The sequence below is a fragment of the Myxine glutinosa genome, chromosome 14, assembly GCF_964187855.1.
Source record: "Myxine glutinosa chromosome 14, kmMyxGlut1.1, whole genome shotgun sequence".
Lineage (NCBI taxonomy): Eukaryota > Metazoa > Chordata > Myxini > Myxiniformes > Myxinidae > Myxine > Myxine glutinosa.
The window spans coordinates 68,559,295-68,574,176 of NC_136274.1; the positions used below are offsets into that span (position 1 = coordinate 68,559,295).

At 45.9% G+C, this 14,882-nt stretch overlaps 1 protein-coding gene across 2 annotated transcripts in view; it reads left to right on the top strand.

Moving 5' to 3' along the window:
* ILKAP (ILK associated serine/threonine phosphatase) overlaps window positions 1–14,882 on the top strand; it is a 153,671-nt gene that overhangs the window by 81,799 nt on the left and 56,990 nt on the right. For both annotated transcript variants that reach the window (XM_078768231.1, XM_078768232.1), the window contains 2 exons: window positions 5,421–5,514; window positions 5,665–5,752. In XM_078768231.1, coding sequence (XP_078624357.1) covers window positions 5,421–5,514; window positions 5,665–5,752 — 182 coding nt within the window. The remainder of the gene's footprint in view (window positions 1–5,420; window positions 5,515–5,664; window positions 5,753–14,882) is intronic.

Here is a 14,882-nt window from a genome sequence, read left to right on the forward strand (position 1 = left end):
ATTACATGGGGTGTACTTACTTTTTCACGTGACTGTTTTTTTGTGACTGTTTGTCACGTTGTTTTTTTCACGTGTAAACAATATATACAGACTTGGCATTTAATATGGAATATTTTTTTTGTGGGGGTGAACTTACTTTTCAAGATGACTTAGAACCAAAAGTTCATTGGAATTATGTTGAAATTATTCTAGATTTTGTTAATGTGACCTTTAAAAGAAACAAAAACCACATTTGACATTTCGAAGCAAATAAATTGATCCTTGAAAGTGATGTAAACTAATATCAAACTCAATTCACGGACAGTACTGTGTTAAACTTCTGTACGTTTTCCAGAAGTATCTCTTTACTTTGCACATTACCCAAAAAAAAAATTCAACAAAAACAAAAGCTAAATTATGACTGGGATTACGGACAGTAAAATTACAGTTCAGTACATCGTGTAACCCCCACGAGCATTCAGGAGAACACATACATGTCGAGACATGCTGTTCACGAGATTTGCCAAGGTTTGGACAGGAATCGCTTGCCATGCAGTGACAATAGTCTGCTGCAATTCACGCACAGAGGTAAGCTGCTGGTCCAAGTTGTCGATTTGACACGTTAATTCTGCCCACAAGTTCTCCATCGGATTCATATCCGGGGACATGGCAGGCCACTCCATATGCTCTACACCACGGTCAGCAAGAAAGTGTTGGATCATGCGAGCACGATGAGGCCGTGCATTGTCATCTTGGAAGACAAAGTTTCCTCGAAAGGCTGCACGAGCAAATGGAAGCAATGTTTCTTCCAGAATGACCCTGTACTTGAACTGGTTCAGGTTTCCATTCAGAACAACCAGGTCAGTTTTGCCCCCTGCATGAAAAGCAGCCCAAACGGTCACCCCACCACCTCCAGCTTGGACTCTTGGCACTATACAATCTTCGTTGTGGGCTTCATGCACTTGTCTGCACACTCGGATGCGGCCATCTTGACGATAGACCAGAAATCTAGACTCGTCACTGAAGGTCACGTGATTCCAGTGTCCTGGCTGCCATTGACGGTGCTCTCTGACCCACTGCAATCGGCGCTGGCTGTGTTGTCTGGTCAGGCGTGGCTTTCTCAGAGGACGCCTGGCAGGATAGCCTGCTTGAACCAGTCGTTGGTTGACTAGCCTTCTGGATACAGGCACATTTGTCAGTTGCTGCCACTCAGCCCTAAGCCGATTAGCTGACTTGGTACGGCCATTGCAGACCAACCGGTGCAGCTGGCGATTATCTCTCCTTGTGGTTCTGCGTGGACGTCCTGGCCTCGGTATTGGAGTAGGGATACCCCTCTGAGCATTTCGTTTCAGGATCTTTGACACCTGACCTTGAGTGATGCCATACTGCCGAGCAATAGCACGCTGTTTCATGCCAGAATTTCGTAAAGCCACCACTCCATGACAAACAGCATTGTCAAGTTGACGGACCATCTCCAGAGGAAGCGGCAATAACTTTTGTCGATGTGCAGCAGTTGTTTTCCACTAATACAGAACGCAACAACCCTTATATACCCGATTGTGAAGTCAATCGTCAAATGTACCTGTCCTTACATTTTGTCACGCCACCTGTGATATAATCCTGTTATTGACTTCTTGCTGCGAAAGACAATCAGTGACATGGTTCTTTCAACAAAGACATCACCGAAGGGTAAAAGAAACTCACCAGATTGATATACTGAGTTCAGAAAGTAAACCCGTCAAGAAAAAATATATATACCATATTAAATGCCAAGTCTGTATTTAACCACCTTTAGAGGCCATTTTTCCCCGCAAAGCGGGGGTTGGCCTTTTTCGGGAACCGTGGTTGTTGTTTTTTGGTCCCCTTTTTGAAGCAATGTTTTACGGCCGGATGCCCTTCCTGACGCCAACCCTTTTTGCCGCCTTTAACGACAAACAGGGAATTACCAGTGAACTGGTACTCAATTAGCTGACCTCGGAAGGATGACAGGCTGAGTCAACCCCCCTGGCGTTAATTCAGCGATCGAGCAGGATTCGAACCCAGGATCCTAGGATCCTAAGCCGGCACCCTAGCCACTAGCCCAACACCAGGGTTTGTATATTGTTGCGGATATGGGATTTGCATCCATCCATATCCGCTTGTAAATATTCCCCTATTTCCTCAATACTTCCCAACTATCCCCAATCCCCCATTCCCTAGTCCCATTTTCTGTAAACAACACTCTGTAGACCCGACCTCCCCCTATTTCCCCCATTAAATGTTGCACCCAGGTTCACCGCATCTCATGTAAGACAACTATAGGACATCTTGCTAGTTATTCTTAGTCTATGTCAGTTAAGGACTCGTTTCCATTAATTCTGACTTCGTTGCACCAGAATGTGATTGTATGGCACCGTTAGGAAGTTTAGGACCTCCCAATACCTCCCCGCAGCTCTTCCTCATGGTTCAGCAACAACAACAACAACAACAACAACAGCAGCGGCGGGCGCGGGGAGTGCGCGTCCTCACTCCGGCTTGGTTGGTAGGGGGTGTTGGGAGGGCACCAGGCCTTTCCAACGAGCCGCCATCGAACATGTGCTCGACGGGGTTACCAAATAGGGGCTCCCTGTCAGCTCCTCGTCAAGGGCGGAGCCCGGTAACCCCCGCACCCAATAGAAGCGGCGGACCGGTCCCATCTGGGGCGGAGCCAACCAGCCGAGGGCGTGTGACTCCCCGCTGAGCATGCGCAGGAAGAGGGAGGTGACGTCAGATGCGCGCTGAGCTTGGAAAAAGAAAGACGCCACCTCCGAGCGCTGTGAGGCCTCCCTGCATCTCTTAGACCGTGCTTGATCCTGTCCCCGAGCCAAGGTGCACCTTGTGCTATCGAACTACCTGTCCTTCCCTGCCATCAATCCCTGTGTAAGTCAGCCTTGTCCCGTTTGTCTGTGGTCTGTCGGGGATAAGATAAGACTGTAACTAAGTGCCCATCTCTTCTGTGTCTTTTACCTCACTCTACCTTGTAATCTACCCCTTTTCTCCACCACTAATTATATCCTCCTCCGGAGGTCTTGAGAACTGTACCCCTTGCGTCGTTTCATCTATCCCAGTCGTTGTGTCCTTTCCATCATTGATTTAGCGTAGCGCGATTTGGCCAACGTTCGAGTGGAATCGGGTGAGTTGGGGAAGAATCGGGGGAACTGTTAGGTCGCGGTGGACCATCCGCTCGGCCCATAATAACATCTAATCCGCGATCCGTAACAATATATTGTTTGTATATATATTGTTTGTATATATATACAAGTCTGTATATATTGTTTAGTTTTAAGTTACATGATTCCATTAGTCTGCACACGATTGATGTGTTAGTCTCCTCTATAATATGGTGAAATTAATTATTGGGCCAATCAGTGGGGCTGGTTCTGGGAACCAAAATAAAAATGAACTTTTATTTTAAATCGAAAATAAAATGAAATTCCAACACAAGTCTGTGATCCAGAGTGTTTAAAATTATGCAATTTAATCTCAACATCTGTCTTCTTCGATAATACAGAATACCATATCCTCCTTCAAGCTTAAACCCCGAGCAGTTAAAACGTCAACTATTTCCTGGATCAAGACATGCTTTGGCGACCACACAAGATCGAAGTATGAACGGTTAGTTTTCAATAAAGTAACATGACACCCGCAGCAAAAGAGTGAGCTAACTTTTTAAAATTTTATTTGCAAGCATTTCATGAAAACTGTAATCATGTGTATTCGTGTTTGTAAAATTCTCCCTTCTGAAAAACCATTTCCCAGCAGCCGCTCACTTAACAGTTCTAAAAGCATCTTCCACACTATGTGCAAAAAAACACTTCCAGCCATGCATAAACCATTTTCCACTGTGCCATTAGACATGTGCGGTTTTTCACGGTAGTTTTGCTGTTTGCTTCGACATTCGCGGCCCTGTGCTCCGTGGTTTTTTTTCATGGGATTTTTTTTTTCCCTTATGAATCGTGAGCTGCCGTGAAAGTTGTCCCCCCCCCCCCTGTGTAAATTGAAACAATGTCCCCACATTCGCCGCATTTTTCCACGAATATATCCCCACAAATGTCGGGGTCCAACTGTATATTTTTGTACGAAGTCTGATCAAAGGTGAATACATTTATTGTAGAGAAATGATGTGTGTGTGCTCTCTTGTGATATTGAACAAGTGTCCCATAACTGGAACAACCAGTTATGGGATTTTCACGAAACTTGGTATAATTATATATTATGATGGAAAGATAAACCAATTCGATTTTGGGGTCAAGAAGTCAAAGATCAGAGGTCATGTTAAGTTACAATTATTTCATTACCGCGCCAACTCGTGAACCAATGATGGGATTTGAAATATACTGGGTATGGCTGAATGGATCTTGGTGAAACTTGGTGCAATTATGTATAATGAGATAAAGATGAACTGATTATATTTTGGGGTTACTTGGTCAAAGGTCAGAGGTTATGTTAAGTAAAAATTATGTTGCCGCGCCAACTCGTGAACCAATAATGGGATTTGAAATAAACTGGGTATTAGTATATATGATATAAAGATGAACCGATTAGATTTTGGAGCCGAGGTCAAAGGTCAGATGTCATGGTAAATAAAATTTATGCTGCCACACCAACTTGTGAACAAGTGATGGGATTTTGAACAAACTTGGTATGGGTATATATGATGCAAAGATAAACTGATTGGATTATGGCATAAAGAGGTGAAAGGTCAAAGGTCATGTCAGGAAAAAATGTGATAACTTGAGAACAGCTGAATGGATTTAAAACAAACTTGGTACAAGTATGTATAATGATTTAATAATGTGGGAGGAGGCATATCAGTCGACGTCACGACGCCATCGAGTGTCGTTCTAGTTTGTCATCCCTCAATTTTACCAATGCGGAATCTCTAAAAGACCGCTTGGCCTTCCAATATGTTTTTGCATCATAATAGTGGACCTGCATTGATATTGTGCACCTGATATTTGATTCGTGTCTTTGACCTACTTTGTCGGATTGTGACCGAACTAACAAAAAACATCTTTTTGATCGTAATTTGAACAGTTTTCCTCCGATTTTCATGATGTTGAGTTTTATGGATAGATTGTAGATGGGATATATTTTCTTCATTTGTACTCTATCCCTAAATGTTGAAGGTCTAGGTCGCATGGCGATCCGAACAATATATGGCCATCATTGGATCGCGGGCGCCAGGCGAGCTTTACCCTTGGCGATCGCTTTGTGATCGCAGATATCTAGATTTTGGTGCATGAATTCCTCGAGAGCTTGCTTCTGCAAAAAGGCCAAAACTTTCCAAATAGAGATCAATTCAGTATTTTGATGAAAATATTGTTTGAATGCTTTGTTAATTTGTGTTTGACTTCAAGATTTACCTTTGTGGTTACAACAGCATCATATATCTTTTTTTTCTTTTTCATTGCACAAAACAGGAGAGGTGGCTAATCTGGAGAAGGAAATAAAGAAATGTCTTGTGGACACCTTCAAGAAGACTGATGAGGATTTCCTGAAACAGGCTTCCAGTCAGTAAGTAATGTCTTTGTGCTGTGTTGTTGATGTTTAGCTTGCATGATGAGTGTAAATTTGGATCCATAAAAGTGGTTATGGAGAAGGAGATGCAGGATTTAACAGTTGATTGAAGATCTCTTGTTTAAGTGATCATGCTTTGGTCTTCAGAAAGCCTGTTTGGAAAGATGGTTCAACAGCCACATGCGTCCTTGTTGTTGATGACGTCCTCTACATAGCCAACCTCGGAGACAGCAGAGTAAGTTTGCACTGCTTTTGCTTTCATCTTATTAAATGTCTACCTTGTCACCTCCAGGACTGCTTGTGCCTTTAAGGATTCTGTTTCCCTTCTTCCCCACATCTCCCTACCTGCTCTTTCACCTCCCCTACCTGCTCTTTCACCTCTCATACCTGCTCACATACCCCCGGTTTCAACACCGCCCAGCACTTGTCTATCCCATGTTCTTGCTACTAATACTATTGCTGCTACTCCTTCTACTAACTACTATGACTACTACTTTAATGACCCAATTAATCCTGCCTTTTTGTGGAGTCAGTTTTTCCTCTTCATATCTCTATCTCGAGTCTATTCTCTGTGCATTCTCAACTGTCTCATATTTGCCCGTACTATAATAGTCACGTTATCATTGTTTTATGCAGCATCTAGTCAATTAGCAGAATCGCTTGGTCATCCCAGAAAATTGAGTCGATCACTTTGTCGGCCGAGGATTGCTTTCAGAATCTCTTGGCGGATGGAGAGGTCTTGTGTTTCCATTGCATGGATTCCAACTTGGACTTGGGTTCTCAGTGATGGATGCATGCTTCATCCTTAGTAAACAGACGGGAAAGAAAGTTGCCTGGCTCGGCTTCATACAGTTCAAGCAGCTCGTGACTTGAGCCTCCCCTCCACCCCCTCCACAGTTTATAGCTGGGTCGAGAACCAAACCGAAGCAAGACAGCTTTGAGTGAGTGTGCGTTCCTCTAGGCCCGCGGTTCCCAACCTGGGGGCCATGGCCCCCTGGGGGGCCATGGTGTATTTCTCGGGGGGCCATGGGGTCAACCCCTGCTCTGCGGGGAAAAATGGCCTCTAAAGGTGGTTCTTCCATTGGGTAATTTGAACCCAAAATTTTCTGGGGGGCATTCCCCCAGACGCCCCTAGCCTGCTTCCACACGCTCCGCTGCTTGACCCCCGCGAAAGGGAGGAGGTGCTGGGGATGTGCTCTGGGAGCCAAGGGGGCCATAACACAAAAAAGGTTGGGAACCTCTGCTCTAGGCCACCATGCCAGCATGGCCACAATACTTTCATGTGAAATTCCAACTTCAGTACTGAGCTCATCAACCTTGAGGAGTCGATCCGCCATAATCAAGTTCTCAACTTAGGCCACAGTTCTCTCCTCGGTGGCATCTAACCGCTGTCCTGACCAGGGTCATCCTCAAGATTCTCACACCCATGCTTGAACTCTTTACCAATGTTGTTATTGTGGTTTATGAGGTGGCACCATCACTGTCCACTGCCACCATGCGTTGATGTTTTTTTTCCCATCATTAAGACACTTTTGAATTTTATGACACTGATACTCACGTTTGTAAAAATCCATAATTTGCTCTGTTGCCATACTTCAAGCTCTCAGCTTGAAACGACAAATAATTTCAGGTTAATGAAATTAGCCCTAACGACAAGTCATAAGTACACCTTCATGCTGCCTGTAAACACAGACCCATGCCTTGTTATTTTATGCCTTGTTTGCAATACATTTTCACCGTACCTCATATATACAGACTTGGCATTTAATATGGAATTTTTTTTTTTCTTGACTTGGGTTTACTTTCTTAACTCGGTATATCAATCTGGTGAGTTTCTTTTACACTTTGGTGATTTATTTGTTAAAAGAACCATGTCACTGATTGTCTGTCGCAGCAAGAAGTCAACAACAGGATTATATCACAGGTGGCATGGCAAAATGTACGGACAGGTGCATTTGATGATTGGCTTCACAGTCGGGTATACAAGGGTTGTTGCGTTCTGTATTAGTGGAAAACAACTGCTGCACGTCTCCAAAAGTTATTGCCGCTTCCTCTGGAGATGGTCCGTCAACTCAACAATGCTGTTTGTCATGGAGTGGTGGCTTTACGAAATTACGGCATGAAACAGCATGCTATTGCTCGGCAGTATGGCATCACTCAAGGTCAGGTGTCAAAGATCCTGAAATGAAATGCTCAGAGGGGTGTCCCTACTCCAATCCCGAGGCCAGGACGTCCCTGCAGAACCACAAGGAGGGATGATCGCCAGCTGCACCGGTTAGTCCGCAATGGCCGTACCAAGTCAGCTAATCGGCTTAGGGCTGAGTGGCAGCAACTGACAAATGTGCCTGTATCCAGAAGGCTAGTCAACCAACGACTGGTTCAAGCAGGCTATCGTGCCAGGCGTCCCCTGAGAAAGCCACACCTGACCAGACAACACCGCCGATTGCAGTGGGCCAGAGAGCACCGGCAATCGCAGCCAGGACACTGGAATCACGTGATCTGCAGTGACGAGTCTAGATTTCTGATCTATCGTCAAGATGGCCGCGCCCGAGTGCGCAGACAAGTGCATGAAGCCTACAACAAAGATTGTATAGTGCCAAGAGTCCAAGCTGGAGGTGATGGGGTGACCGTTTAGGCTGCTTTTCATGCAGGGGGCAAAACTGACCTGGTTGTTCTGAATGGAAACCTGAACCAGTTCAAGTACAGGGCCATTCTGGAAGAAACATTGCTTCCATTTGCTCGTGCAGCCTTTCGAGGAAACTTTGTCTTCCAAGATGACAATGCACGGCCTAATCGTGCTCGCATGATCCAACACTTTCTTGGTAACCGTGGTGTAGAGCATATGGAGTGGCCTGCCATGTCCCCGGATATGAATCCGATAGAGAACTTGTGGGCAGAATTAACGCGTCAAATCGACCACTTGGACCAGCAGCCGTCCTCTGTGCGTGAATTGCAGCAGGCTATTGTCACTGCATGGTAAGCGATTCCTGTCCAAACCTTGGCAAATCTCGTGAACAGCATGCCTCAACGTGTATGTGCTCTGTTGAATGCTCGTGGGGGTTACACGAAGTACTGAACTGTAATTTTACTGTCCGTAATCCCAGTCGTAATTTAACTTTTGTTTATGTTTAAAAAATTTTGGGCTAATGTGCAAAATAAAGAGATACTTCTGGAAAACATACAGAAGTTTAACACAGTACTGTCCATGAATTGAGTTCGATATCAGTTTACATCACTTTCAAGGATCAATTTATTTGCTTCGAAATGTCAAATGTGGTTTTTGTTTCTTTTAAAGGTCACATTAACAAAATCTAGAATAATTTCAACATAATTCCAATGAACTTTTGGTTCTAAGACATCTTGAAAATTAAGTTCACCCCCACAAAAAAAATATTCCATATTAAATGTCAAGTCTGTATATATTGTTACGGATCTCGGATTACGGCGCTCCCCTTACCGAGGGGGGTTTAATCCCCTCGTTTATTAAGCTGGCCGTCCGAGTCCTAGAAGATACCACGCTCCTTCCGGTCGGAAGCAGGGCGATACTTCTGCCCGAGCCACGGACAAGATGGAATGTTGCCGAGCGGTTTAGCAATCCGAAGCTCGAGCCGTTAGCGGCAGTCTAAACCCGATTATAGCGGTTCCGAAATCGTGCCACCGATATTCAATTGGGGACAGGACGCAGGCGATCGGATGAGAGGAACCAAAGTAAAGCAAGAACAAATATAATTTATTAATTATGTACAAGAAACCCGAAGAGGAAATGAAAGAAGGGATTATACAAGAAGAAGAAGAAGCAGTGACACAGGGCAGCCTTAAACAGTCTTATATTATCACACGCCCAGGCCAATACAAACACACTTACGCGAATGGGGTGGTGGTGGTGGGAAGGAAGAAAAGGGTCCAAGCAGATGGTTCCAGGCTCCGGGTCCGCCGCGAAGAATGGCAGGCAGCTTCGCGTGTCGTTGGCGCGCGACCGGACCTTATAATTATGCGGGGGACTGGGATGCCGCGTACATAATCTTTGTGCCGACTCTCTCTCTCCCAACGTTCGTCTCAGAGTGTACCCTCGTGCAGGTCGCTCCAACAACGTGACAATCAATCGAGCACTCCCCGCGCAGTTCGTTCACAATCAGCATCCCCCGGCGCAGTCCGTCATCAATGGCCTCCCCTCGCGCATCTCCGTGAGAGGGCTTGGCGCTTGCGCTTTTATAACCCGCTTAGAAATCAAGCCGCGCTTCATCGAGCCACGCCTATTAACGAGCTCACCTCAGCCCTGATTGGCTGGTGGGGGCTTACCGGCCACGCCCTGGTGGTGAGTTGACGTGGCCACACCTCATTCTTGCCGCCCCGCACCCTTCTTCTCCAAGCCTGACCTCGTGTTCAATGGCGGCTGAGCCAGGCAGCGAACGCCACTGGCAAGCCCAGGAACACAATTTGGAGGAAGGCTACGCCGCAATATGAATTGACAAGGGGGCCTACTCTTATTTAATTAATACAATGCAGATTCAACTATTGGGAACAGATCCTTACCTGAATGAAACACATACTAATGAAATAACTAAAGGAGAAGCCTATGGTGTGCTATGTGTTGCTCGTGGCCTAACTAGGGTGCGACCTTTGACCTTTTACCCCAAAAATGGGAATATTTACAGGGGATTATTTATAAGGGAATATTACAAATATTTACAAAGTGGAGGGTTCTAAAAACCGCAACAATATATTGTTGCGGATATGAGGACTGTATTTTTTTGATTGTGTGTATTATTATTATTGTTTATTCTGCGCCTCCTGCCTCCGGAGCTGTGTAAAGGTCAAAGGGCGTCCCATAATTAGTCCATAAAGCATCCACACCACAGCCAATCATAGAATACCCCTGTTCAATAGTTATATCTTATTATGTGTTTTAGGGTAAGGCTGTGTCTCCCATTAATTGAAATACTCCATTGCACCAGTGAAAGAGATAGATTCCCTTCATTCCCACTCCCAAAACTTCCATTCCGCCTTTTCGTCAATTGACATTCGCATTGCCAACTGCATTTTGGGCGGTTTTCTCTTCATCCGCCATTGACCACGAGGCAGGGTTGGGGAAGAAAGGCGGGTCCCCACCTCGTCATAGAGGGGAGGAGTGAGTCAGCCCCACTCAACCAACCACGAACAAGGGGTTGGACTTGGAGAGGGTGTGGAAAGAAACATCGAGGAGGTTCGCGAAGGTTGAGGGGCGGGGCCTATATAACCCGCAGCTAGGGCGTTTCCCGGAGAGATGAGCTTTTACGGAGAGACGAGAGGGAGTCCAAGGAGTTGAGTCCGAGAGAAGTCCAGAGTTGAGCTGCAGATCGAGCCACCGAAACTGCACTTGCTGCAGCTCGAGCCACCGCAACTGCATTTACTGCAGCTGGAGCCACCGAAACTGCAGCCACAGCAGCGTGAGGCCTGGACGGCAGTTTGGAGCAGGGCCGCGAAGGAGCGGCGGCTGCCCAACGAGTCGATCGGTTGCAGGACCAGTTGGACCTCCCTATCCCGCCAGCCATCCACCAGCCATCCATCTCCCGCCAGTCCTATCATCATTCCCTGCGTGAGTCTGTCCTTGTTTGTTCTGTCCCTGGGTTAATTAAGACTGTAGGTAAGCTAGCGTTGCACTGTGTATCTAATCTCGTCTGTAAATAAACGTGACTGCTTTCTTCCTACTTATATGTGTAAATAATAAATCCAATTACTCTTCTGTACGTCTTCTTCCTCTTTGTATTCGGTCGCTTTAGAGTTTTCCCGATTGAATAGCGGTGGCGCGATCCGGCCAAAGTTTGGGGCAAATCGGGTATTAATCAAGGAAGCACTGTTCGGTCGCGGTAATACCACCGCTCGGTCAAAATAACATCTTTAGCCGCGTCCGTAACAATATATATATATATATATATATACATATATATATATATATATATCTGTGCAGCGTCTGTCCTGTCATGTGTTGTCTTGTCTTGTGTTGTCTTGTCACTGAATTACTTTCTCAAACTTTTGTGAAATCGTACCAAACTTCTGGTATGCACATATCTCTCCCATCGGTATGTCCTAAGGGTATTTGTTTTGAAAAAATTTCCAATTTTTTTTTTTTGGGGGGGGGGAATTTTTTGGGGAATTTTTTTTTTTTCAACTTAAGTTTTCATCTTCAATTGTTTATGAAATGTGATATCACGTATATTACAAATACATTTGTGCAAAATAATTGTTTGAATTATGATTGGTTTAAGCCGTGATAAAACGGCAACTCGTGGTACAGTCATTTATCTGTATAACTGCACATCTGGGCAGTGTCTGTGTTGTCACTTAACGACTCCCTCAAACTTTTGTTTCCGTGGTTGTGAAGTGTTTTTAATAACGTTGTGGTGGTTTTGAATCACATGGTGGTGAGGTATTTTGAATTATGTGGTGGTGAGGTGTTTTTAAATCTCACATGGTGGTGAGGTGTTTTTAAATGACGTGGTGGTGAGGTGTTTTTAATTATGTGGTGATGAGGTGTTTTGAATTACGTGGTGGTGAGGTGTTTTGAATTACTTGGTGGTGAGGTGTTTTTAATTTTGTGGCTGTGAGGCGTTTTTATTACGTGTTTTATGGCTGTGAGGTGTTTTCAATTTCGTGGTGGTGAGGTGTTTTTATTACGTGTTTTATGGCTGTGAGGTGTTGTAAATTACTTTGTGGTGAGGTGTTTTAAATTACTTCGTGGTGAGGTGTTTTGAATTACGTGGTGGTGAGGTGTAATCGTCCCAAACTTCCAGTCTGCACCTACCCCTCCCCTATGTATGTGCTGAGCGGTTCTTTCTTGAAAAAAAAAAAAACATTCAACCTGAATCTTCAACCTAAATTGCCTATAAAAATGTAATATCACAAACACAACAAATACATTTGTGCCAAGTAATTGTTTGTATTATGATTCGTGAAAATCATGACAACACAGCAACCAAGCTACAGTCATTTTCCTCTGCTAAAATAAGCCCGTCCCTCAGTAAAGACGCTTGGTGAGGCGAGCGCAGCGAGCCGAGACAAGCTAGTATATATACATATATATATCGTCACGTCAACAATGACGTGACCATACAGTCACGTGAAAAAGTAAGTACACCCCATGTAAAGTTTTGACTTTTTCAACATATTTCAACATACAGCTATTTGATCTTCATTTCGACAATATTGATAGATAAAGGTGATATAATATAACAAACTAGCAGAAGTACCCGGCATTGCCGGGCAGGGGAGGGGAGGGGAACGGGGGGGAGGGGAGGAGAGGGGGGGGAGGGGGGAGGAGGAAGGGAAGGGGGAAGGGGAGGGGTTTGGGTGGAGGCGGAAGGGAGAGGGAAGGGTAGGGGAAGGGGGAGGGGGGAAAGGCAGGGGGAGGAGGAGGTGAGGAGGGAAGGGGAGGGGAGGGGGAAGGGGAGGGGGAGGGTGAATGGGGGGAAGGTGAGGGGAGGAAGGGGAGGGCCAGTCAACAATGATGTTGCAGTTCTCATGGGAGGAGAGCAGCACAACAATCGTGACATCGTCCTGCATCTTCGCAACAACAGCACGAAGCGGATTTTGGAGACACCAATCCTGCGACACCCTCCAGTACCGGCGTTGCCGGGCGGGGGAAGGGAGACCCGTACATTCCCAACCCGTACATTCGCCCTCTCGACTCAAGCTCACTCGGACAAAAGCCTCACACAAATTACACCGTGAGGGCCCAATTGACATGTCTATGCCACAAATCAAGTACGTGAGCGAGTCTGGCGCACTGAATTGAAAATATATAGAACGCTCGTACTCCGTTAAAAGTGTAGCCGCCGTGTCGCCATCTTGGTTAACACGACTCGACCTACTTGCTTCGCGGATCTCGTTTGTTTTGAACGTGTCCCAGATTTTAAAAGCGAGACAACTGTTAAAATGCCATTTTGTGCGGCAATAAACTGCTTCAATGGGTTAAGGAAGGGTTTTTTTGTTGTTGTTTTTTGTATACTGAATCGAGGCTCGTGAAAGAGCTAACATTTACTTCACAAAAAAATCGCCGAGACAAACAAAATATATAAAAAGATGGAGCGGAAGACAAGATGGGGAGAGAAGGGGAAGCACACAAACACAACATTCGAGAGCAGGGAGATGTGTGGGAGGGAGAGGGCTTGGGGGGAGGAAGCGTGGGAAGGGGGGGGGGGGGGAGTGGAAGAAGTATAAAACACAAGGACACCAAGGACTTCCAGGACAGAAGTTGTTATTTCAAAAAAGTGGAATTGGGGTGAAATTAGCGGGGGTAGAAAAGATCAAGGTTTTGGATGGGGGAAGATAGGAGATGGTGGTGAACAGCTGTTTTAAAGACCTGGAGGGTGGAGTGGGATTGAAGAGAGTGAGGGAGTTTGTTCCAGAGGCGGGAGAAAAGGAATGAAGGAGTGAAGGTGAGCAGAGAGTCTTGATTTTGGCAGTTTAACCATAGGAGGGTTGCAGGCAGATCTTGTACGACCTGTAGGAATATTTGCGGGACAGAGCCCAGAGAGAGCTGGGGGGGCAAGGCCAGAGAGGAGTCGGTAGAAGACGGAAAGACCACCAACCTGCCTGTGGTGAGTGAGTGAGAGGCCCTTGGAGTTAGCTTCATCGCAGGAGATTCCAATGATTCTGAACGCTTTGGTTTCAACAGCATGAAGACGAGCTAGGTGTGAGGCAGGAGCACCAGCCCAGAGGGGAGAGCAGTATTCCATTGAGCTGCGGATGAAAGCCTTGTATGTGGTGAGGAGCTCAGGTGTGCCAAGGAAGGACTTCGCACGACGAGGATGCCCAGTCGGCGACCGGCTTTGGAGGCCAGATTTGAAATGTGGTTTTCCCAGGAAAGATCATGGCAGATAGTGAGACCCAAAAGCTTGAGTGACAGAACTTCTTGGAGAGGATTATTCAGAAAGTGGATGGGAGGGTTGTCCAGTCGGTCTTTTCGGAGAGACATCGTAAGAGTGTGAGATTTGTCAGGATTGAAAGACATGTTCCACTTGTTTGCCCAGTCTGTGATTTTGTCCAGGTCTGTAGAGAGTGAGGAGGCTGCAGACTGCCGATCTGAGGGATGAAGAATGGAGCGTCAGAGAGTCGAGTCATCAGCAAAGAGATAGAGAGGATTTTCAAGAGAGTCAGAGAGATCATTGATGAAGACCAGAAAAAGCACAGGGCCCAGAACACTGCCTTGGGGAACTCCAGACTGAACAGGAAGAGGAGATGAGAGAAACCCATTCAGGGCCACACGTTGACTACGACTAGAGAGGAAGTCCGCCAGCCATGCGTGGAGATTTCCATGGATACCAAAAGAGGAGAGTTTGGTGAGCAGAGCGGGGTGCCAGACCGTATCGAAGGCACGTGATATGTCA